The 25,176-nt window shown below is 41.8% G+C and overlaps 2 protein-coding genes and 1 long non-coding RNA gene across 5 annotated transcripts; 2 read left to right on the top strand and 1 right to left on the bottom strand.

Moving 5' to 3' along the window:
- Positions 1 to 7,476: 7,476 nt before the first annotated feature.
- LOC105276234 (ATP-dependent RNA helicase DRS1) lies at positions 7,477 to 13,054 on the top strand. 2 transcript variants are annotated; one of them, XR_003406956.1, is made up of 5 exons: positions 7,500 to 8,315; positions 8,823 to 8,973; positions 9,232 to 9,438; positions 9,616 to 9,686; positions 10,192 to 10,524. XR_003406956.1 is itself a non-coding variant. In XM_026972223.1 (3 exons), exons 1-3 carry the CDS (start codon positions 7,752 to 7,754, stop codon positions 12,985 to 12,987), a joined length of 1,050 nt encoding a protein of 349 aa, XP_026828024.1. In that variant the 5' UTR covers positions 7,477 to 7,751; the 3' UTR covers positions 12,988 to 13,054. The 2 variants fall into 2 exon arrangements, 1 of the variants encoding a protein (XP_026828024.1); XM_026972223.1 differs by lacking the exons at positions 8,823 to 8,973; positions 9,232 to 9,438; positions 9,616 to 9,686; positions 10,192 to 10,524 and adding exons at positions 12,428 to 12,527; positions 12,602 to 13,054 and having other exon boundaries at positions 7,477 to 8,315.
- Positions 12,018 to 12,468, bottom strand: LOC113562533. The gene is made up of 2 exons (XR_003406957.1): positions 12,382 to 12,468; positions 12,018 to 12,318 (listed from the first exon to the last, which is right to left on the bottom strand). It is a non-coding gene; the product is annotated as an uncharacterized LOC113562533 (long non-coding RNA).
- Positions 13,055 to 14,246: 1,192 nt separating the features above from the next.
- On the top strand, positions 14,247 to 25,149 carry LOC105276233 (PAN2-PAN3 deadenylation complex catalytic subunit PAN2). Of its 2 annotated transcripts, none has more exons than XM_011333701.3 (21): positions 14,247 to 14,791; positions 15,530 to 15,717; positions 15,790 to 15,959; positions 16,029 to 16,149; positions 16,219 to 16,415; positions 16,502 to 16,715; positions 16,807 to 16,943; positions 17,087 to 17,233; positions 17,307 to 17,403; positions 19,273 to 19,506; positions 19,606 to 19,851; positions 20,018 to 20,258; positions 21,115 to 21,294; positions 21,567 to 21,733; positions 21,850 to 22,018; positions 22,088 to 22,613; positions 22,687 to 22,904; positions 22,988 to 23,117; positions 23,221 to 23,442; positions 23,503 to 23,764; positions 23,840 to 25,149. In XM_011333701.3, the coding sequence occupies exons 1-21, from the start codon at positions 14,707 to 14,709 to the stop codon at positions 23,852 to 23,854; spliced, it is 3,966 nt and encodes a 1,321-aa protein (XP_011332003.1). In that variant the 5' UTR covers positions 14,247 to 14,706; the 3' UTR covers positions 23,855 to 25,149. The 2 variants fall into 2 exon arrangements, with proteins under 2 accessions (XP_011332003.1, XP_011332002.1); XM_011333700.3 differs by having other exon boundaries at positions 20,018 to 20,285.
- Positions 25,150 to 25,176: the final 27 nt, after the last annotated feature.

Here is a 25,176-nt window from a genome sequence, read left to right as displayed (position 1 = left end):
TAAAAAGAATCGAGCGTTCCGTCAATTTCGCATTGCGCATATTCCGCACCATGGGACCGCGCCATCAATGTTCCTGAGCCTGCTCCGGTTACGTTCATCAGGGTCATTAACATCCGATAGGCGTGGGAGATTATGAGCGCTATACTCTTCTCGCGCGCACCGTCGCTTGATCGATTGGACACTTCGTCCGAGTTGAGGAACTTGAAAAGTCCAGCGACGCGCACTATCGTTTTATCAATCACTGGTTAATCCGCAGTTAAGTAGCCGCGTTCGGCTTGATATACTAATGAGAAGGTTGTTAGAGAAATCTGTCCGTGCAACGTGCGCTCGCGTTCGGCTGCTGCGAGCTTCTTTATCGCCAGCGACCGTCTATTTTTCACTGGCACGTTCATATCAGTGAAACGTAAATTTCCGCGTCGCTCGTGAAAATTTCGCGAGCGAGCGAGCGGATGGTCGCGCGCCTCGCTTCTCGGAGTCCGTTCGTATCCTTCTAATTAAGTCGCGCGCGTTCGCGGTCGAAGCGTTATTAGTACACGATGCTATGCACGTCGGGCCCGGCGGAGGGGACCGTCCCCGGGATAAGGCGGTCGCCATTAAAGTCGACGCGTTCCGCCGTGGAAAATATCGCGCGGCGTCGCATAAATATCGCGAGCGTAAGAGCCAATAATAAAATCGTAAAAGTGGCTCGGAGTTCAAAAGAGAAGGCGCGCCTCTCGACGAGGCCGGGCCTCCTCGCCGCGGCTCCTCTCGTCCAGTTGAACGCTCGCGATATTTAAGTCGGCTCGTCGCTCCCGCGCTAATGGTGCAGCGGCGGCTTTTGCGCGAGAGGGACTCGTTAAGCTTCCTCCTCTTCTTCGGCCTTCGGCTTCCTCTACGCGGATGTTGATACACGGGAGCGTAAAACATACGCATACACACGCGTACGCGTACGCGCGCGGCGCCCGACCTCGGTCGCTCCAATTCGCCCGTTAATTGGGCGACATTTTCGCCGTACACCTTTTTTACGCTCCTGGCCTATCTCAACGAGCCTATATCCCCGGCGAGTGGCCGTCGAGGCATAAATTACGGCGATTACCGCCGGCCACTGGGGTACGCGCTCTCTCTTTCTTTCTCCCGCCTCTTCGGGAGCCGATTCAGCTCGCGCTAATTATCGGCTTCCCGTGTAAGTTTCCGCCGTTTCCATCGGAGCCCGCGTTCGGCCCTTTCGAGGCTCGACGCCGCCGATAGAGAAATAAACGCCCCGCGTTATGGCCCCGTCGTTAATACGCCCCTCGCGAGCTTCCGCTTGTCGCTCGCCTGCTCGCTTGCCCGCGCGACTCGACGTGGCGCTTAAAGAGCGGTCTGGTTACTGTGCATGGCAGCAGGTCCCGAGATCATCAGCTAGATTGCAGGATTTTTTGCTTTCTGATCTGGAATCGCGTTAACGCCGGCTATCGACAGCGAAAAAGCGACGTGCGACATATATTCAACAGGTGCACGCACCAACGTAACGCGAGATAGCTACGTTAAGATTAGCATAATTCGGGATGCTGTGGGTGCATGCTGTCCCGACGCGAATATCAGGGAACGACCGCGTAAACTTCGCCGAGAGCCGGCCGGGTAAGAAGTTTATATCCTGGAAGCGTGCACGTTCATCGCGTAACGAAGTCGAGGATTTACGAGGTTTTATCGGGAGAGCCGAGCAAAATCGCGCCGAGCCAGCGGAATTGCTCGTGTATTCCGTTCGAGTTCAGAGCCCGAACGATTCGCTCGTATCGCAAGAGCGACGACCTGTCCCCGCGAGAAAACCATGAAACGTCGAGCTCGGGCGCTATGACAGATTCATCCTGACTGACGTGCGAAAAGAAGTGGGTAAAGCGAAATGCGCATACGGCCGCTTGAAACGTCGCGTTGACGCGCGAATCAAGCGACGCATTTATTTCACATCAGCCGCGATCGTGGAATCAGTTCGTCATTAGAGAAATCTCCGTGGCGGATCGGGAGTTCTCGCGTTGCTTCAAGTAATGTAACACCTTGTAGAAACTGTACCGAGGATGATGTAAAGTTGGATCTTGAAGCAGGAGGTAAGGAGACGATGCTTCTTGCGTTAGCTAGCTACATTATAGCCGAGAAAGAGAGAGAACGTTATCACAAATATAATTTTCATCACATTTATCGTTAGTCGTGCATTCTATAGTATTAAAAGTAATTGTTAGAAAAATTATTTTCAGGTACAGTGCAGAGCTCAGCCAAGCCTCTCTTATCATTCCTGAAGCCTGAACTTGCAGTTTCACACTTCCCACTTTGGCAAGAAATAAGACTTACATCTTCGTTGCGACGCGACCCGCAATGATATCAATGAAAGCTAAGGAACCTCTGTCTGTCGCTTTCTATTAGGGATACTGTCGGCGTGTAGTCGCGCGCGCGTGGCAAGAGCATTCGCGCGCATAGGTGGAATCGCGGCAGGGGACGGAAAGCCGCGCATCCTGAATAACGGCGTCTTTTTTTCTTTTTTTTTTGAAGGCACGAGACGCAGCACGGTTCGTGTGCGCTGTGCGCGCAGGGCGTATATATCTCGACCGACATATAAATTTATCGCGAGGCTGATCAGCGCTAATAAGACCGCGCGCGGCGGCAGCCACGCGCTTGTCTTCGTACGAGCGTGCTCCGACCAGTTTCCCGATATAACCGGCATTTTTCATCGGACCAGGCCGATTCCTCTCGTTCCGCCAGCGAGGTTCCACACAAGATGCGCCACCTCCGTGTGACTTGTCCGATATCTCTCGGAACGGTAGCTCGTCCGGAGCCTCGAGAGGACAAACTCGTTTTTCGTATCCACCATTCAAGCTGCTTGGCACTCGCGATCTTCGTGAGCGTGCGTCAATTACTCACCGAGCTGAAACAGCCTCGTAACGAATACATTGCTCCTTATACATTGAATAATCTGATAATCACCAGAACAAATTTAGAGAAATGTCTGCGTACGAGGACAAGATAAGAAATCCAAGTATTGACCGAGAACTGGAGAACACTTCTTCGTATCAACATCAGTGAGGATCGAGAAAGAGTTTACAAAATATTATACATAGAATCAACTATACCTACTCTTATCGTTTTTCCAATCTTTATATCGATGGATATTTTGGCATGGATATTTTGCACTCGAGAGCAACATCATCCTGGGGAGGCTGCATCCCAATTAATCGTCCATTCCCTACAGCGATCCTGAAGACCCTTCATGTGTTTTATGTCGTGCTGGTCGCGCCGCTTGCTGCTGCTGATATATTCGCGCAATTTTATCGTGACCAATGAAGACACGCGAGTGCCGCTAAAAAATGAGGTACGCTCTACCAATTACTCCGGCAATCGTCCTCGTTGCGTCGCCAGCCTCGGCGACAAACTCCGGTCGGCGTTGGTCCGCAGCATCCGACGACAAACACGACGTGCCATCCATTTAAACTGCGGAGTGAAACAGCGGCAATCGAACACGTCCGCGGAGGAACGTACCATGGGGCCTACGTGTATGTAAACCTCCCGGGAGTCTTCGCGACGCCATCCTTCGCCACCACGACGCGGACGGCCAGGCATCGTCTTGATGCTCTTCCGCGGGCAGTAAGCCCGGAGCGGGCGAGAACAGAGCCGCAATTTGCGTAATTGCGATGCATCCTTCCTCTGCACATCCACCACGGGGAGAACGGCCACGACACGACCCTCCTGCGGCCCCCTTCTGGACACCCTGTCGTTCGCCGTCTTCTCTCTGGTTCTCTTCGTCTCTATCCGCCTCGCGCGTCTCCCGTCTCTGTATTTTATAAGCACTATAGATGAAAATTTTGCAGCCATATCGAGCAACTCTCCCGAGCCACTGCGGCGCGGCAACTCGCTCGCAACGCCAATTAGTTGTATTCACGCCTCGCTCTTTCAGCACAGTATTCGCGCACAGGTGCCAGGGGTGTGATTTCGAGCATCGGTAATCTTGATTCCGGCCGCATCGTAATGTCGATCAGCGATAGGGTGGTGAAGCGAGAGGAAGAGTGTCCGCGCGCGTCGTCCGCGCGGCTATTTACCGCGGCGCGCATCACGAAATCTGCATAATATTATAATTCACTGGACCATCCCCCCTCGATCTCGATCCACCGCGGGAATGCTGGTGATGGCGTGAATGGTGCGATGCGTGTTCAAAGGAAACACACGTTGCGCGGCGCGGTGTCCGCAGTATAGTATTAATTTTATTTATACGGAGATGCGTTGCAACAAAGTAATAATTCCGACAGGATGAACGCGCGTGTTGCCACGCGGGGAAGAACGCTGCGCTTCGTAATCCGCTTCGTACGAGTCGCTCGCGGCAGGCTGGAATTCTAACGACGTAAGGCGAGACTCTCGTCCATTTATTCGCTATCGAGGAAAGACGGTGCACCTTGTCAGATTTTATTCGAGTCTTAACGGCTCTGGCGGAAAGAGGGCTACGTATCGCCGTTGTTAGAAACGATCGTGGCAGACACGCTGTGATTTAAGGAAATACATGCCGCGATACGCTTTACGACGGCCAATTTTTACCGATCACTCCGCACCTTATTCAAATGGTCCGCGCAAATTTCAAGCGTGGCATAATAGATAATAACTTTAGGATACGGCGGACACATTACCCTCTTTAGGGCGTAAATCGATTTTCGGACAGCCGGTAATTATGCTATCAGCCTAATCAAATGCGCCCGTAAATATTCCGATCGCGGGTCTGCGGGACGCGCGGTCGCGCCGCAAATTGGATGCGCATATTTTACGACGGGCGCGAGTGATTTAATACCGGCGGAATATACCGGTAGTTAGGCATGAAATTGCGACAGGCCGTATCCTCTCCTTCTCACTCTTCGTCAACTTTGGCGGCGTGTAAAAAACGCGCTGGAAAGAAGTGCTCGTTACGTTCTGGCCGTGACGCGACACGCGAAGCCGTATTTAAGCTTGATGTCCATCTCGACGCATCTGTTCGACGACGTTCGCGGGCTGTGTGCTACTTTCGATCTCCTAGGAGGATCACTCGAAGCCGAGGTAAATTGGTACCGGCCACGGTGACGAGTGCCTCACCTGACAGACTCCTCACAGAGAAGAAGAAGAAGAAGACATTTTGGGAGAGCAATAACTTTAAGTAGGAATTTGATTATCATCATCCGCTTGTGTAAAGTTTGTTAAATGACTTTTATTCTCGCGAACGCAATTTCCTGTCTCGCGGATTTTAATATCCTGGCACGTCAACGAACCGTCACGTGTCACGCGTGGAAACGCGCAGGTTTTTATTTCCCAGCGTTTCCAATTTCCTCCGGTGTTAATAAACATTCCCGCCGTTACGTATCGCGCGCATCCATCGCTATTCCACGGTTTCCTAAATTTTCTGATGTGTCAATAGATACAGGCCCTCGGTAGTGCGTGACTCGCGTGCGTCCGCGCACGCTCATCACGAGCCACACGCGACCGCAGGAGTGGCTGGCGGGCGCGCCCTGCGCATCGTGCCCGGTGCATGCATCTTCCTCTGGTGTGTCGGTGCACTTGGGATCAGCAAATCTAAGATCGTGCAACTGGTGTCCAGTGGCGTGTCCGCGGCCGGTACGTCGGCCAGCGCGGGAGCGAGCGAGACGACGTCTAGCACGCCGGCCGGACGCGAAGAATGAAGAGTGAAGGATGAAGGAGCCCGAGGAGGAAGGCGGTGGTAGAGAGGTCTTCTCTTCCCGAGGAAGAGAAGGGAGGAGGTGGAATGCGCGCTTCTCGAAGGAGGAGCTGTCGGCGGTGAAAAATCACGCACCCCGCCACGGCCGCGGCTCGCAGCATCTGCTCTACATACCCTGGCTCTCAACCTATCTACCTACATCTTCAGCATCGGTCGGCTGGCCGACCCGTAAAAATCGCTCAATCGATGACCTCGAAGCGCACCTCCGCACCCATGGTGCATGCGATAATCGATTTCCCGGCTACGCTTCGCAGGCTCCTCGAAATAATTGTGCCGCGCGGGATAATTATGGCTCTCGCAGATTAGCAACGCATCGCTCTCTTTGTGACACGTAAGCGCGCCGGATACTTTGACGATAAATTTACGCTCTCTTCTCGAATCCGCGAATTCAGCTGAGATGAAGCGGCCATCCACTGGATAAACGCGAATCTGAACTCACTAATTCTCGTGTAATGTAATAAATTATTTAAATAAATACTTCACGCAAAAGATCTGCCTACCTTACTTTAATTCACAGAAAGCAGCATTGAAGATATTTTATATCTTACAAAGTAACGATCGACTAATAAAAGATTTAACTTTCGCACATTCTCATTCGTGTGTTGTATCACTATTTCATTCAGTGAGTCATTCCTCGCCTGTGCATTTGTCTGGTAATCGCAGCTATTTTTTAAAAATCAGCCGCACGCAACGCGATCGGGTTTCTGCGAAGGCACGAGGGAGCTCATCAATGAGAACCTCGAAGAATCGGAGTAGCAGAGCAAGATATACGTGTGCTGGGGCTGGGCTACCGGTCGGTCGGGTCGGGTCGCTGTTCTCCTGTGTTTCATCTCTCTCTTTTGCTCTGTTTTGCCTGTTCCTCTCCTGCTGCCTTCCTCTTTTCACCTCCCGGCTTATCCTGCTCGCAGTCGTGGTCCCTCTCTCTCTTCTTCCGCCGCTACCGCTCACTCCCGAGAGTTGTTGTTCGACTGTTTTATTACTTTTATAAATGCCGTGCGCCGCCACGATGCGCTACCACTTGCGGATCGGCACGGCGGGCGTTTCCTTTGTTGCTCCACCACACGCTCCATTGTTGCTCCCAGAAAGATGCGAATTTTAATTTGATATTGTCTAATATTATTTATGCATGCGCGCAGCTAGAGAAACCGGGGGTGCTCTCCTCGAGAGTTGGCTCTCTCGCACCGGTCACATCGTGCCGCCGCTGCTTTCTTCCGTTCAATGGGAAACCGTAGCCACGTCTATCTCGACGAGTTGTCCTCCACACCGAACACTTCGTGTCTCGTTCTTCGTGCGAGTCTACTTGAACTCTCTTCCGCAATCAGATCTTTCATGTTTCACCTGCTGATTTTTCATCGCATCATTTTCCTCCAAGGAAAAAAGAGTCCGTAAACGAGTCGAGTAATAAGTTACGGTACATTTTCCCGCTCGATAATTATCTGGTACGCGTGATATTATTTAACATTATCGATTCTAATGTGTAGGTATGCAATTATCCTCTAGCAAGTTGTGCATGTTAAGAAGAAAGATTGGTGCTCGATAATATCTGACCTATTCGCAGGTATTCTTGGCCGTCCTTCAATGTGTTTAAAGCCCCGTGGCAAATCGCCATGTCCCGTTCACCATAAGCGTAATCTAATTACCGGCATATGCGAGATGTCCACCGACGAGCAACAACGAGGCACCGCTAGACTTGCGCGTACGTGTCTGGTCCACCTGGGAAATCAATATCGCAACCCGACGTCCAGGTTCACTACGAATCGCCTACACGACGGCACGCGCAACAGTTGCATCGGAACGAGGGACAGATACGAACGAGGACGCGTCAGTAGCGTGTCAGCGATATCGTTCAGCTTTAATAACAATCGGAGAGAGTGCGTCTGCAAAGTCCCGTTCGAGCCGATTGATTTACAGTTACGTCAGTTGGTTTTCTCGAAGACGACGCGATTTTGAATGCGATCAGCTGTATCCCGCGTTACCATGGAAATCCACAAGAACCGCTGTGGTCTTCGGCAGCAGACCTTCAGATAAACAACCGTGGTGCCGATACTTTGCCAACATGACTGAAGAGAAACGATTGTCGTTGGGCATCAACGTTAGCATCCTGTTGATACTGATGATATTCGGGGTGCTTCTGTCTTTGCCGTTGCGATTGTTGTTCAACACGAGCTACTCCAATCAGAACGGAGATGACAGTGTCGCCGATCCGGCTAAGAGAGAGTCCGTGATACCGATGGATCATCGGAAATTGAAACGCTGTCCAAACTTGGAGTACGAGGATCGCCTGATGTCCGTCTTTCTGGATGATTACGATGAAAATTGCACATACGTGCAGGACGATGAGGATGACGACGATGACAACGACGACGATAACGACGATGACGACGACGACGATGATGATGATGATTCTGAAGAGGAGAAGGATAGTAGGCAGAATAAGGAGAAGACCGGTAGATCCAAGAGAAAGAGAAAGAACATCGACGAAGAAAACGTTGAAGAGATCTTGAAATCGCGTCAGATGAAGTCCACCATTGTGGCAGGCCACATACTCGTGGCGATGTTGCTTGTATCAGTAATAGCTGCTCTCGTGGAAGTACTACGAATACGCTTCGCCAGAGAAAAAGTATTGCACCATGTATTACAAAAGTCCTTGAGCTCACTTGCGTTAGAATTTAGTATCCCTAAAGTTCTTGGAACGAGAAAATGCACATCTTCCTCAATCTCTTGTTCATTGTTACTTGAAAATGATTCAATGCAATTCGTCAAGTATTTTCTATTCAAATTGTTTTAAAATAAAATTATCATTATGTCCTGGTTCGAGGATGATACTTTGTTCTAACGCAAGCTACTAATCGCATTTGTTTTTAATTATTTAAGTTACATTTTTATTTATTTAGTTAATTTTATTTTTACAGTTTTATTTAAATTACATTACGCACTAATTCACGAATTGCACAAGTGCTCTCAGTAATTTGCACCATTCGGAATTAATTGCGATATTCGGCAGAGATCGACGGATAAGCGCTTCGCACTATTTCTCTTGCGAAGCTAGTAAAACCGTCTCTCTCGATGCTCGGATAGACACGCATTCGTGAAACTATTGCACCTTCTCTTTTCAAAACTGCATAAGGATTCGTCTAGGGCAGGAACGTTTGCGTCCCGGAGAAGCTCCTCCAGCGTGGACATCCGCGTCACAAGGCGTCTCATTTCAAGAGAATTAATTAGGAGCCAAAGATCCTTTGACATACCAACAATGCACCAATCCACATTGCGTCTGTTAGGTACGCACAAGATCATGAGATTAACACACAATAGACAATTTTTATACATACGATCAGTGTTTAAATTTGCATAATGTCAATCCTGTCTCTACTTGTCTCTATTAATTGCAAAATATCTTTCAATGATCTTTGATAATTAAGATACTGACAATTATTGGCTGGCACGGTGCGAAGTATCGTAATTGGTACGATAATGTCGCTTTAATCCCATTACGGGAAAAGACAGAAAGACATAAGACAGAAAAATTTGATCCTCAGGAGCGCGGCCGCCCCCACTCATCCGCCGCTCCTCATTTCCAACGCCACAAGCGAAACAAGTCGCTACTTCGTCCGTTTGTGGCACGCCGATCAACCGGTCGTCGCGACGTCAATCCTCTGAATCGGATGAAGAAACCGTAATCGTCGCCTATGCTCTTCATCATCGCATCCGTCTAATCCGACGCCACTAAGGCGACACGAGAATAGGTAAAAATGGATCAGATTTGACATATCACATCTACCGATCTACTGATGTATTCTTTACGCATGATAAAAAATCGCAGAAATCGAATCAATTTTTATTTTAAATTATTATCGACTTTAATCAACATGTTTTTGCCACTTCATTAACATATCGAATGTCTTTTTCCTTTCCTTTTCCAGTGACATCCCGATTCACTGATTTCTTTGCAACTGCTGGCGATATTAACAGGATACGCATCTGCAACTGCATGGTACGTTTTCTTAAGATATCAAAACTTTAATATACAGGGTGTCCCAGACCTAATGTAACACCGGTTAATGGTAGATACCTGAGGTGATTCTGAGACGAATTTTCCTCTTGCAAAATGTCGAGGGTGGCGTAGTTTCGGCGCTATAATGGATTGAAGATGTCCTATCCATGTAGAGAATTTTCTCGCGTTCAGTGACGGTGGGTCGAAGGGGTTCCGCGCATCGCGCATACTTCAATTTGATCTTAATTTTTCACGGCTGTTCAAATTGAAGTATGCGCGATGCGCGGAACCCCTTCGACCCACCGTCACTGAACGCGAGAAAATTCTCTACATGGATAGGACATCTTCAATCCATTATAGCGCCGAAACTACGCCACCCTCGACATTTTGCAAGAGGAAAATTCGTCTCAGAATCACCTTAGGTATCTACCATTAACCGGTGTTACGTTAGGTCTGGGACACCCTGTATATTTTTATTGATAATAATACGCAACTCTTGTTACAGGCCATACGCAACGCACAATAATCACGTTCATTGTCCTTTTTTATCCTCACCATGCAACGTCAAAAGGTTTTTCACTACAGAATCCACAGCTTCCAATGCATCCTTTACGGCGGCTTCAATAGTGCTCCATCTCTGCGACGCTTTTATATCACGCTACGGATTAAGTTCTGCTTTCTATCCAAGCAATACTCGAAATGCCGAATACTTAATATGCAGAATCAAATTTCGGAATCAAAAGTTAGGTGGAAAGCTGAATTAACCACAAATGTTAAGACTAATATTTAACAGAATAATTGTTATTTTCCACATTAATAAATATACAAATTAATAATTTCTCTATTTTCTATTTATTATGTAATATTTTAACATTATAAAATCAAATCAAAATAATTGAATCTAACTGATAATGGTTTGCTAATACATTATTAATCTTATATCACAGTAATAATATATTCGAGAACTGTGCTTTTTTTAAATGGATGTTTTGAAAAATGTATACGTCAGAAGATTATATTTCTAAATTTGCTCGCGACTGAAAGAAAATGAAGCTTCTGCTCAAGATTAAACTGAGACAGACTTATTTTTTTAAAACTGCTGTTCTGGTATACACTTTTCTGGGGACATCCTATATATGAAATAAAATAAGCAGATATGCATTCTTTACAATATAACGACCAAATATTCTTATTCATGTAATTTTTATCATTTTCTTGATGTTTTTAAATTGAATATTCATAAAACTGATTTTATAAATACATATGTTAGAAAATAATACCGAGGAAACTATTACAAAGATTGTTTCGTCTTTCTATGAAAATTATTATAATGAAATGTATCATAAAAATATATATATACTATCCATATACTAGACCACAATTTTGCAAGACTATACATAATTTTGAAAAACAAATCTTTGTATTTTCGTAAGACATAATTTCAGAATTGTATCTCTGTATCAGTAAGACCTCAAACTCTTACTCGTTGTGATGATGATCTCTTCCATATGTAACATGTACAAAAAATATATTTATAACTTATGAAATATATATATATATATCATGAAACAAATATATATCATATTATGTAACTAAAAATTTAGTCAAAATTCTGCAAGAGTGCCACAATAATATATTATTTTCACAGCTGTGATACCTACATTTATACTATATCTATTTCACTGCACAAAACAAATTAACACAAAGAAATACATGTGTGCAAAGAATCAGATTAAATTCCTGAAGTATATTTTTATTATTTTATCATAGATGCGATGCGAAATAATTTGTGATAAATCAAATACCATGTAATATTGTGTCGCACCCATGTTATCGATCCAAGAACAAAGAAGCAACAATCAAATTATAAAAGCATAATTCATACATGAAGGTATAAAAAGCATAATGTTATTGGTACTTGGATTTTGTTTTCTCTTTTTTTCAATAAAATAAACTAATTTAAATGCGATACTTTTTACTTACAATTAGTCCATATCCACTATATTATCTAACCGTTCTATCAGCTGATTTTATCAGCTGTTTCTATCAGCTGTTTCTATCAGCTGATAGAAACTATATCAGCTGTTTGTCGACAAAGTAAAGAGTGCTAAAGATTACAGCAGAGTAGAAAGTGGCACCTTGTTAACATCGACGCACCATCTGTCGAGCATATGCGGTACTCAATCGTATAGCGTGCGTTTGCAGCTCACTGCATGCCAACATATAGCATCAACATTATTTTTACGACTATGCTGCTGATATAGTTAATCAGTACACGTGGATAATTGTCGCATCAACGACTCTTATAATCTAAAGGCACTATGGAAACGGTATTTATCATATTTTTGTACTATTTATGTCTGATCTACATCTTTTAGTTGGACATGTTAATGTTAAACTAATTTATCCATATTTTACCTTGAATTATACTTTTATAATACAAAATAAGCATTGCACATTTGTTTCTTTATCTTTAAGTAGCTACGTGGAATATATTTGCCACAATTATATAAAATTATTTCTCCACTTGCAGTCCGAGAAAAGACAAGTTCCATCATTATTGAGGAAAGTGTTAGCAGTAGATGCCTACTTGACAGATGAGCTTGTGAAATTGACAGAAAAGTTCTTACCCCTAAAACAGTTAAAAGTACACTACCGAGTACTGGAGGTAATTAGTTATTTTCTTATTAATTACCTTTTATTAGATTTACTTTATTTGCATTTATTAATTTATCTTGTAGATATCATGTCACGGTGTACTTTGGCTGGCAACTTCTCTCATATTAATTTGGGTGTTCAACACCAGAAGCTTATACCAGATGCAAGTCAACCTCTTGATAGGTAATCCAAATATAACATTTCTCCATCGTTTGATATTAAAATAATTTGTTGTACGTAATGAAACATTGTTCTAGGATTACTCCTCGACATTGTCTTAGTTGCTGTGGTAAAATCCATTACGCGAAGGAGACGTCCAGCTACTAACGATGATCCATTTACTCTAGGTCCCGATAAATATTCCTTTCCATCTGGACATGCGTCCCGTGCTGCTTTTGTCGCGTACTTCTTCTTCCATCTCTGGCCAATATCTTTGATATATGCTCCACCTTTGCTAGCGTGGTCTTTCTCCGTCTGCATGTCCAGATTACTCATGAGGAGGCATCATATAATTGATGTGGTTGTTGGAATAATTTTAGGCATTCTTGAAGGTCTAATTATAGGTTTTATTTATTTAGAAGAAAATATGTGTGTTAGTTTAATTTCTTGGATTACGGATGAAAAAGTACATGCATCTGAGTAGTGACATCTGTTACTTATGTCATGTGAGAGAATCATGAAAAATGTAATATTTTATTTGTACATGTAAATTTATGTGTTTGCATATATTTTCGATATATATATATATATATATATATATATATATATATATTGTATAATATACAGGGTGCGAGATATTTGAAAACAAAATTATAATTTAATAAAATATAATTAAAACAAATATTTTTAATAGAAACCTAATTATATTGCCACTAAATTTGAAGAACGGCATCTTTTCTTGAAACTGTCATGTCGGGAGCTCAAAGAGAGATGATATATCGATGTTAAAGTTAAAAAAAGATTCAGTTGTGTTCTCAAATATCTCGCGCACTTTGTACAATTGTAATCTTTCAATTATCGAGTGAATTAAACGTATTTTTCAAACATTGCTCACTTTATTTCACCCAAGTATTTATTTTTACGTTATTGTTATGTAATTTTTTCTTCACTGAAATGTATTGGTACATTAAATAATCGAAACCAATAACTAATCCATAATAAAATAAAACTGCATTTACCGTGAAAATATATTATTTTAAAATAAAAAATTCATCTGCTATTACATCGTACAACAAAACGATAAAAACTTTGTCTAATAATACGCTTTTGAGTTTTACTATTTGTAAACTAAAACCGTATCTGCTCCAATATTGAGTCGTACTGCTACCTCACTCTTCGACCAAAAGCGAAAATGTCGAGAACTAAAATGTAGAAATCGGGATCGTGGAGTTGAGCACCTCTACTACTGCAATTGGTTGAATTGAACGGACTGCAGTTGCCATTCTACAAGCGCCCGATTGGCTCAGGTTTTAGTTCCTGAAACATCCACTACGAGCCTCTACTGTTTCTGATCGCGAAATGAGATAGTAGTACGACTCAATATATCAGAACAATTTTATTTTTAAATAGTAATACTACTCAATAATTTAAGATAAAAATTTAAAAATATAAAATAAGAAAATAATAAAATATAAAATTTTAAATTATAAAATAATATAATTCACCAGTGCAGATACAGAAACAAATGTGAAATACAAGAACTTGACAGTAAATTAGCTAAATATAGTCCAACAATGGATTTCAATTAATACCGAAAAAAAGAGAAATAAAAAGTAGAGAAGAAGATCAATTTCTTTCGCGTTACTGGGCAACCTTTTTATTTCGCGCATCACAGGGTGCCGACAAAGAGCTGCATTATTGTATACGTTGTAGGGGAACTGCGCAAGTGCGCATCCGCCAGATTTTACAGATGTCGCCAGTCAAGGCCGCGGTATATCTCCGCTCGGGCAGCACGCAGGAAAGCACGATCATGAATTAAACCGCGACCGCGACGAATTGCTCAGTTTCTGGCAGTTTCCTCGGATCGTGCGGAAGGAAGTGGAACGAGGAGCGCGTGTTATAACGCGATCGCTCACCGGAGTTCGTCACCGTTAGATCGAATCGTTAGATTTCCGGCTCGGTGGTCGCAGTAGCGGCGCATTCTAAAGTGGTTTCGCTTGTTGCGCAGTTGCCAAGGCGACTAACGTGCGTACGTACGGGTGCGTGTACCTCCGTTGCGTGCGTGCGTGCGTGCGTGCGTGATACGCGGTGTGCTATGATAAGAGACCGTGGTCGTCGGGACACCGATACTCTTGTCGCTCTCGCGTCGTCGTGCACGACGCCACGACGCTCCGCAACATAATCTGAAGAGCCGCCGCTTATTATGGACTACCCGGTGTTGGGCCACTACGACCCAACTGTAGAGGCCGCGGAGCACGGTAGTGGCGAGCAGGAACAGGAGTTGCTATGTAAGTACTTCCTCGTGCGTCCTTGTTCGCACCGCTCACTTCCTCTGCCAAAAGGCGCGAAAAACCGCGCGGTCTTCTATCTCTCGTCTTCGATCTGCTGACTGGCGGTTTTGTCAGCCGCGCGACTCGAATCGCGACGTTCGTTTGCTTTGGAATGCTGACGCGTGAAACCCCGCGTAGCGAGGTATCAGCTGGTATCAGCTGTTCTGCGATATAATCGCCTTCTGCTGTTTATTATCTTCGTTCGATCTGATTCGATGTGAAGTATGTTTTGAACAGAGAATCAAGTTTTAATTTTCCATATTGATGAATAATTCTCATGTTTCTATAGAATAATTTTTTTATAGTGATTATTGTATATATACAATTAAATGTTTCATGATGTTACCTATAATATAAATTATAAGTAATATAAATTAGATTCATGTCCTGCTATAGCAGTTGTATTTGGTGTTTTGATCTTTTAGTACATCTTGTTTGTGTTCTCAATAGAATAAGGAAATTCAAAAATTGACATTTTAAAGGAGAACTCGTAAAAGTCGTTAATATTTATTTTGCTGTTCTGTTTTGTTGAGACATTTGCTTTGATCTTTGTTACTTATTAATTTATTTGCAAATCTTGTAAGGAAATTGTTTATAAAATTGTTTGTAGAGAGATAAATAAATGAGCAATTTGTCATGTTTCTGGAACGATATAGGTGAAAGACATGGTCGATTTTCAACTGCTTCTTATTCCAGGGGATGAATGTAATTATGTTGTGCCTGGTGATGAGTACGTACCTGCAGCGGAGCAGTTTGGAGAGGATTTCGCCGGTGCCGAGTTTCACGAGACGAGAACGTTGCTTGCCGATGGTGGAGATAGATTTGGAGTTTCCACTGCCATTTTCGATACGGTCGAGGAACTTATGTGGATGGGGAATCAGGGGGTATACTATCGACCGAGAGCTATGCGAAATGATATTGCATTCACTGTGATTAGTGACACTGATTCATTGTAGGGTCACGTAACATCTTATTATGGGTCCGGTTTACAAAAATACACCTCTTTCCAAGTTCACGCGACGCAGGAGGTGCGGCATATTCATCCCGTGGATGAAGGGATCCTGGTGTTGACTCAGAGTATATTGAGATGCCAATTGCGGCGAGGCATACCTATATTTACGCACACGTACGTTGAAACTGTACCGTAGCATTACTACCTGTCTATGAATTTCAACAAACCAGATTGTTCTTGTAGGTCAGCGAATATGAACGATATGCAGTGTTTGTTACAAATCTCGCCGACTAGATTGCTCATGGGTGGACACCAAGACAAAATAATCGATTTTAATCTAACTAGAGGGAAAGAGACTGGATTAGTAAGAATCTGTTGGTTGGACGTTAAATCAATCCCGATACTCCTATCTAAAAGCAGTTCCGTCTTGTAGGTGGACGTAGGAGAGAACGGTTGCGCGATATTGAGACAACACAGTAGACTGATTTGCGCTGGTAATCCTGCGGGGAGAATAGATCTCAGGGACCCAAACACACTATCAGTAGAGCACACTTTGGATACACATAGCGGTTCTCTAAGCGATTTTGATGTTCAGGGAAATTATCTTGTTACGTGCGGTTTTACTAACAGGTGAGCAGGCTTGAGGAATATTTGAGAAACATTTGAGAGATATTGAGGCCTCGTGCCATTTAATTATATTCATGGAGCACGTTTAGTCGTCAGGGACTTACCGTCGATCGATTCTTAATGGCCTACGACCTGAGACAAATGAGAGCGTTAAGCCCGGTGACTACGATGGTATACCCTCTTTTACTGAAGTTCCTTCCAAGTTATTCCAGCCGGCTCGCAGTGGTATCGCCATTAGGACAGATGCAACTACTTGATACAATATATGCTAATGTACAACCATCAATGACATGTTTGTACCAGGTAAATTCACGTCAGACGATAATCCTATTCGCAGACTGAATTTCGAAAGATTAACGTACAGAAAGTGCAGAGAAATGTATATCGTTACTAGGTTGCCACTGGCGGCGCGGGAATACTCTCGTTTGATGTAGCCTCAACATCTCAGTGTCTTTGCTTTGGAGATTCAGCGGGTTCTATACATCTAATGGCCACTAACAATCCGGAACCTCAATTCAATACATTTTCTAGGTCAGCAATTATGTTAAATGAATTTTTGAGATACCTTGTTATCAAATGAGAGATAAATCGTTTGTGTTTAGTAAAATAACAAACGATTTAGATGCTTTATCTACAAAGTTAGATAAATCAGATGATTGTTTTACTTCATTCAGGCCTACAGAGTTTGCTGATCCAATCGAGACACTACCATCGATTCCCTTTGACGACGATGTCACTCCATTTAGTACAATACCAATCGTGTATTCTGATCAACCACTTCTAAGTGATTGGCCAGAAGAGTATATAAAAAAGGTTTATAGGTAGGTGTACGTTGCTGTTGTGTATATTGTTCTATACGTTTATATAGTTAATCGACTTTTCATTCTTTCACAGAAAAACTCCACCGATAGATCCCGAGATTTTGCGCACAATGAAGATGCAGGGAACAATAGGATACGCACCAAATCCTCAGGCCTTTCGCAGAAATCAAGTGAGGAAACAATATTCTCCCACTTTACTACAATACTCTCCTCCGTCTCTTCTTAAATTACCATAAAAATTCCTTTATTTACTCCTAACGATTTTCTCCTATTTTTGTTCATCAAATTTTGAAAGCTAATGTTTATATACTCTGTTTATATACTTGATACCAAACTTGGTATCGCTTCTCGTATTATCAAATTGCCATTAATATTCATATATACTTGAAAGGTATACTTATAACATACACAAAATGTGCTCTCTCGTGGCTTTAATAGGTCTTACTGGCGTAATTGAAGCAATATATTGCCGATGTGAAATTAAAGCTCAATGCAATTGAAATGTTTAATTTTCTAGGAAAAAGAAGAATTTGCTATAATGTGATTAAGACTGATAACATTTCGTGATAATTATTGTAGTCTATAAAGAATCGTGATATATTTTCGTAAGCTAGTCCAACGTATTCTACTAATTTTACAATAGTAGCATACTGAGAAAAATGAAATTTCAAAGTACATGAATATGTACTGTCTAAATATTCTCTTTTGTTCTTGTTATATTTTATATATTGCTAATTTACATTTCATATAAGGAAAAATGTGAAAAATATATAAAAATAGCACAAAAATAATTTGTGGAATCGATATTGTCGTATTCTTTTGTTGACGCACATCAGTAATATTTTTCTCACATTATAATAAGTATTGCTTGACATTCACGGAAATTTGCAGCTTATTTTGTTCAGTATTATGTTATATTGTGTTCATGTATGAAAATAAAAAATGAATCTCAGACAGGAACATATTTGTACATGGGTTTGTGATCAAGCTTAAATTTTGTTCGATCTATCTCCGAACTTTAAAAATTCAATATATTACCGATAATGTGCCAATTTATAACGAGTAATGGAAAAAATATATAATAAAAATGCATCCGCTGTAGGTAGTACACTGAGATAATATGGCATACTGCACTACTGCATAAATTCTAAAAATTCTAAATATATTTTTATTATCGGTTTATAAATAATAGAAGTATGTGATACAGTTGATGATGAATTCTATCATTATCAAACATGAATGATCTTATATCATTTCTTTTATTCATCATTTTTTTCTTTAACGATTTGCTAATGTGTGAAATAATTAAACGCCGGATTTTTATTAATTATATACGATTTGTGAACAAAAAAATTAAGATCTTATAGTTTCCTTAAAACCGTACATCACTATTATTTACGTTGAATGATATTTCTCTCCCAGAGAAAACTCACGATAGAGCGTTTGAAAAACGTGCGTGTTGAATTATAGTCGATAGTGTAAGGTTTAATCCTTTCCTTCATAGTTGTTTATGTTAACGCTTACAGAATGCTCTACGTAAAGAGACGAAACCTGAATAAATATTTCAGTATATTTGCCGCGCCAAAGGCTTCCAGAATTCCTATATAATTACCGATCAGCGTGTTCTACTGCCTTTTCTGTCCCGCAATATTGCACATGTGTTTGTGATCGATGCATTTGCCGTTTTCGTTGAATAATAATTTTCGCTCAACAATCTCGATAGGCATATAATTAGTATATTTACACGTAGAATATGTTCCGCATGAAATGTATACTCAAAGTTGTACTTGAGTGAAATAATAAAGGTTGTATGACATACAACAGTATGCGTAACTTTAATACGATCGCCGCATTATCGGTTCAGCTCCCGCGAAACGCGCCCGTTCAATAGGTATTATTTATTTTTTCACAATTCAAAATTATACTTTCTGTCCGTGCACCAAGAGCTGTACGATCTCGTTGATCCCGCGCATAGCATGTAGCAAATCGACACGCGCACTTTCACTTGGGATAAAAAATAAATAATACCTCTTTTGCAGATACCGTACAATTTGGAAAAACGACGTGGCTTAGTCGCGAAGCCTTTCGCGGGGGACTCACGGTCTAAAACAGATGACGGCACCTTTGTGGCCATACCTAAGCGTTATCGTAAAATCGAGTTGAAATATTCACGGCTCGGTTACGACGATTTCGATTTCGATCAGTACAATCGAACCAGCTTTTGCGGTCTGGAAGCCACCCTTCCCAACAGTTATTGCAATGCTATGCTACAGGTAAGTGCAGCCCGTCGAAACTATATAAAGCCCGGAACAAGCCACGGGACAAAGTAAAGAACGAGTCGACAATCAGACGCATATATTCGTGCTTTGCAGTTACTATACTACTGCGAGCCTGTAAGAATAGCATTGCTCTCACACTCATGCCAACGGGAATTCTGTCTTTCTTGTGAATTGGGGTTCTTGTTTCACATGCTGGACATATCTCAAGGATTACCCTGTCAAGCTGCGAACTTTCTCAGGGCTTTCAGAACGGTGCCGGAAGCGGCTGCCTTGGGACTTATATTGAGCGACCTGCATGCCGAAGCAAAGAAAAAGATCAGTCTGATTAGACTTATCCAAGTATGACGATACTTTTAAGATATCAATCCCACATATAAAAACAGCAGACTTGTTAGATCTTAAAAACTTACGTCGGAGGACATGCACGTTTCTGTGTTAAAAATAAATAAATAAATTTGCTCTAATACGAGCGAATTATTTACTCATGGTATGAATTTTGTGTTAGAGCTGGAATAGATTCATGCTACACCAAATACATTACGAGATTCTGGAAACTAGGAAACGGCAACAAAAAGAGAAGGAAGCAGCACGACTTAAATCGGGTACCAAGCCAGGGTATCCCCCCTTCGTTTATAACGAACAGGAATTTCCTAGCATTGTTGGTTCTCGATTCTCGGAGGATCTTGGTTCTCGTTATAGAAGCCACGATGACGAAAGGAAGAAAAAGAGAAAGCAGGAGGAGGATGGTAAATATATGTGGATCACATCGAAAGGTAAACACAATTTATGTGTAACCCTTTGCACTGGGCACTTTTTGTGTTTATTTTTCAATTTGTATGTGATTATTTTTTTATATATTTTTGCTATTGATCCCAAAGGCTGCAGCGATATATCCGAAGAATAACAAGAGGCAATTCTGAAGGATATGAATTATATTACTGTAAGCATAATTCTATATAGACCGTTGCGGAGAAGCATTATATATTTTATAACAGAATTTACATGACTTTCCTATTATCTTGTATTCTTAGGATATCACAACTGGAGCTTTCTTTATTTATGCAAATACACGCGTATATTATTTCTTACAATGTATTTAACTCTGTTTGCCTTTATGTTAAATCAACAAAATGCCATGCTTTTTATTGTTCCTTAAAACGCTTCGATGTGTATTATGTATATTTGTTTAGTGCGAAACAGCCAGCCCTGTATACTTTTTATGTTCCAAATGTTGCATGATTTTGTTTTCACATAAGAATCCTACCATTTAAAAACATATGTATAATTTTGAGAGAGATATAAGATTAAGGAAATATATAACATTGAGACTTAATATTATATGAGCCACTTAATATTTTGAAAAATGCTTAGTTTGCGAAGAATTATTATTAATGTTTTTATTTTTCACTTTTTATGTTACTCTAAATATAAATTAAAAGTTATTTATAAAATGATCGACAACGTTACAAATACACATATAACACACTAGTGTTAGATACTTATGAAAGCGTTACACACATTAACGGAATACAATTTTTTACATAATTGTAATTATCTTAATAATATTTGCTTGTTTTATAAATGCACATTTATCACTGATAGACAAAAACACCAAAAAATCCACCGAAGAAAATGAAGTGCGAGATGATGAAACGGAGATCAGTCGTCTATTTGGATCCGAACAAACGCACATATATCGTTGTCTCAAATGTGGGCAAGAAGCTACGAAACATTCCATCATGTTACTCTGTAACTTAGCTTATCCGGAAATAATCAGTCCTTGTAAGCCACTTTCAATTAATATATACGTGTTTAAGGTTTTAGCTGGATGGAAAGCGAGTCTAGCGTGTAAAATGTTTGAAGATTTGGCTGCGTACAATTTAATTTATTATATATAGTTCTTGCTTGAAAAATGTTCGAAATGAGAAATTTTAGCGTTCAACACGTAAAAGCTCGAAGTTCCGAACGTCTCACGCTTAACTAACTTTTCGTACGGGCTTGATTTAACGCGTGCATCCATATCCGCGACTGAATCCAAGATTTACCTTTTGTAGCTGAAGAGGTACCGTTCACAAGTGTTCTTGCCCGCAGTTTAAGACCTGAGAAAATTACACCCGCGTGGTGTGACAAGTGCCAGAAATATACACCTACTCTCGATTCTCGACAATTGACTAAACTACCTCAAATACTGGCTCTAAACTGCGGCTTAGATACTCAGCAGGTACTTACACAACGCAATTAGACGATTACCATTGTAGCGCATATCAAATTAAAACATGAAGACACACGTTGCACCCTTGTTCGTCCAAAGTCACGAGGCCGATTATTTACTTACAGGATAAGGCGTTTTGGCAGAATCAAATGGATATTGTAGTACAAAATGTGCTGACGGGGAAGGAGAGTAGTCCTAGCTCCAGTCCTGTGCCTGTTACCGCGAAACCTTGTCGGTACGGTATTAACTGTACTCGAGCTGGATGTCGTTTCAGACACGTTGGTCGTGACTCAGGTATGCGAGGTTGGATCCCTGCTACGTTAAATACATTGCCGTAAATTCACGTTAGCCATTCTCGTACAGAGACGGAGAAATTATTAATGTCACCTTCCACTCCATCTACTTCGTCAACGACGCCCGTTACGTCACCTCCTAGTCATTTGTATTACTCGCACTCCTGGATACCTCACAACATAGAGATCTCCCTTGACGAGAACGGAGATATGTCGGTTCGAAAGGTCGGCGAGCCGAAAAACGAATCAAATAACGACTCGTCCGCACAAACGAGTGTGATGGAAAATGGCCAGGACGACAATAAGGTACAAATCGTTTCGGAGAACGTCGGGAGTAACGCTGACGAAGGTAGTGCTGAAAATTGTAACATACCGTCGAGTACGATGGACGGCGAAGCGAAAAGTACAAGTCCCGAAATTCCTGTGAGTAATGCTCAAAAGATACAATATGGTCTCAGCGCTATCGTCTGTTACATCGACGATAAGAATAACGAGGAACGAAGAAACCTCGTGGCGCTGATACGAGTTGAACCAAATTATCACGTGCGATCGACGGGCAATGCCGTGTCACAATGGTATATTTTTAACGATTTTTGGTAAGTTCTTCAACATTAAAGAATAACTTTCTGTGCCTTGTCATTATTTGTCATTGCATGATGCTAATTGCAGTATATCAGCGGTGACACCACAGGAAGCAGTTTGGTTTAATCTAGATTGGAAAGTACCGTGCGTTCTCTATTACACGGCGATACCCGCACCTGAACCGGCACCATTTGTCAGTCCTCTCACATACGATGTGTTTGGAGAAGATAAATGTGTCGCTCGTAGCGGTGGAACCAGAGGCATTACGTTCACTCCACTATCGTCGGACGAAATGCCTAAGAAAGGTAGATTTCGTAACGATCAGCTGTTTTCCCACGTGCAAGATTTTTCTATATGATGATCACGTCAATCCAATTTATCATTGTAGGAGAACTGGTAGGGATCGATGCCGAATTTGTTACTTTGAATCAAGAAGAATCCGAACTGCGGAGCGATGGAAAAATGTCGACTATAAAACCAAGCCACATGTCAGTCGCGCGAATTACTTGTATACGAGGGTAATTTATATCGATCTTATAACAGAAATTTTAACGAAAAATGCGCGTGCACTTAATATCACGATACTTAAATATAATATCTTTTTCACTCGTCAACGAACAGCCAAGGTCCTCTCGAGGGTACACCATTCATAGACGATTATATAAGCACTCAGGAACAGGTGGTCGATTATCTTACAAAATTCAGTGGGATTCAGCCGGGAGATTTGGACGCAAACTTTAGCAGCAAGCATCTCACTACTCTGAAGTCGACGTATCAAAAGCTAAGATTCTTGGTAGACAACGGCATAATCTTCGTCGGGCACGGCCTGAAAAACGATTTTAGGTAAAATCGCACTGGCAAGAAATTTTCCTTCATCTTCCTTTTAACGCGCGATTCTTGCAGAGTAATAAATTTGGTAGTGCCGCCGGAGCAGATAGTAGATACCGTTCTGTTATTCCACTTACCCCATCATCGTATGGTATCGTTGCGCTTTTTGACCTGGCACTTCCTGGGCAAGAAAATCCAATCCGAAACACACGATTCGACTGAGGACGCGCGCGCGGCCTTGGAACTGTATCGCAAGTATAAAGAATTGGAGATCTCCGGTACGCTCACACAAACGCTCAAGGAACTGTACGAAGTGGGCACTCAATTACAGTGGAAAGTAAGGACGAGAGAATCTTTTACATTACCATGCATATGACATATTTTTCTTAAAATAAATTAAAATTGATTTCAGGTCCCAGATAGCTGATACGAGGATAACATATATAATATAGATATAGATGACCAGATCAATTTGAATGGCGATAATGATGATTAGAAGATATAAATGTTCATGTGTCCATTGTTCATCATTGTTCAACATCATTGTTCGAAAGGTAACACTCGGCGGACACCAAGGAGTCTCGACGTTCAATCTAGTTTTGTAGAGAACGTCGTTTACTCCACGATGGGAAGAAGACATGTACGTTCCACTTACGCGCAACATTATAGACAAAATTTGGGATCGCGTCACGATACTGCGATAAATTAACGGTTACAGAGACATGATATTGATACTCAGTTAGCGTTATTTTCGGGTATTAGATCATTGTTGCATCCGTTTACCGAAACGTGTGGTGTGTTTATGAACACATTGCAAATTCTTGTCATTACTCGCCTCGTATGTCGCGTATAATTCGTTGGAAAAAATTGTTGATCGTGAAATTTTAAATAGAAATACGTCCGTTTTTGAGCACGGCATAGATTTGTACATATTGTATGTCTAATAATATACTGGCGTTTTCGGGAGCAGTAATAGTCCGGATACTCTCTGTCTCTGGCCCGATGTAATATCAATATCCGCTCCAATTTTCCGTGTGAGAGGTAACGTATGCCATCCCGATTTATCAAGCAGTTGCCGAGTGTAAATGTAAAATAGCTCTTAGCACAATAGCAATAACTGAATTGTGTATCCGTAAGTACACGATATTTCACTGTTTTTCCTTTTATATGTATTTTCTCTAGGACATTAACTTTTGTACGATTTTACGGAGCGGGATTTCATGCAGGTTTTTTACGAAATATATTTACTTCGTATCAGTGAACCTTAGTTATCTCGAGCATATGCATGCACACAGTATTCTTCGCATCCATATACCGGTCGCAACTGTGACGATGCTCTTTGCAATGAGTAATCGTTACTTTTCAAAACTGATGGATTTGTGTGAGGCTCTCGAAACGCGAAAAACAACTATCGAAGACGGTAGTATATTTTACAAACTGACAATTGTACTCATTACAAATTATTTTTATATACATTTTACCAATAAATATATGGAGAGAATACTGTCCAGATTTATTAAAAAGAAAAATGAGATTGTCGGAGCATATATTTTTTTATATCAGGAAGAATTTTCTTATAATTTGTGCACGATGTAACTTGCAGCGGAAACGGTCAACGCGATTAATTATATATAGTACAGTACATATGATGGTAATCAAGCATTTGTTTTAGGCCAATCACTGTTATGTCATTGTAATTTTTCAATAAATGGTTGTAAAACTTACTTGTCTAATGTAATCATTTTCTCT

Source organism: Ooceraea biroi, chromosome 9, assembly GCF_003672135.1.
Source record: "Ooceraea biroi isolate clonal line C1 chromosome 9, Obir_v5.4, whole genome shotgun sequence".
Taxonomy (NCBI): domain Eukaryota; kingdom Metazoa; phylum Arthropoda; class Insecta; order Hymenoptera; family Formicidae; genus Ooceraea; species Ooceraea biroi.
The sequence above is the reverse complement of the archived record's forward strand: the minus strand, read 5'-3'. Positions and strand labels throughout refer to the sequence as shown.

Coding starts and splice junctions, on each gene's coding strand:
- LOC105276234 (XM_026972223.1), top strand. CDS start 7,752: ATGACTGAAGAGAAACGATTGTCGTTGGGCATCAACGTTAGCATCCTG. Junction 8,316..12,427: donor TACGCTTCGCCAGAGAAAAA/GTATTGCACCAT, acceptor TTTATCTTGTAG/ATATCATGTCACGGTGTACT. Junction 12,528..12,601: donor GCAAGTCAACCTCTTGATAG/GTAATCCAAATA, acceptor ACATTGTTCTAG/GATTACTCCTCGACATTGTC.
- LOC105276233 (XM_011333700.3), top strand. CDS start 14,707: ATGGACTACCCGGTGTTGGGCCACTACGACCCAACTGTAGAGGCCGCG. Junction 14,792..15,529: donor GCAGGAACAGGAGTTGCTAT/GTAAGTACTTCC, acceptor TTCTTATTCCAG/GGGATGAATGTAATTATGTT. Junction 21,295..21,566: donor TCCGGAAATAATCAGTCCTT/GTAAGCCACTTT, acceptor TACCTTTTGTAG/CTGAAGAGGTACCGTTCACA.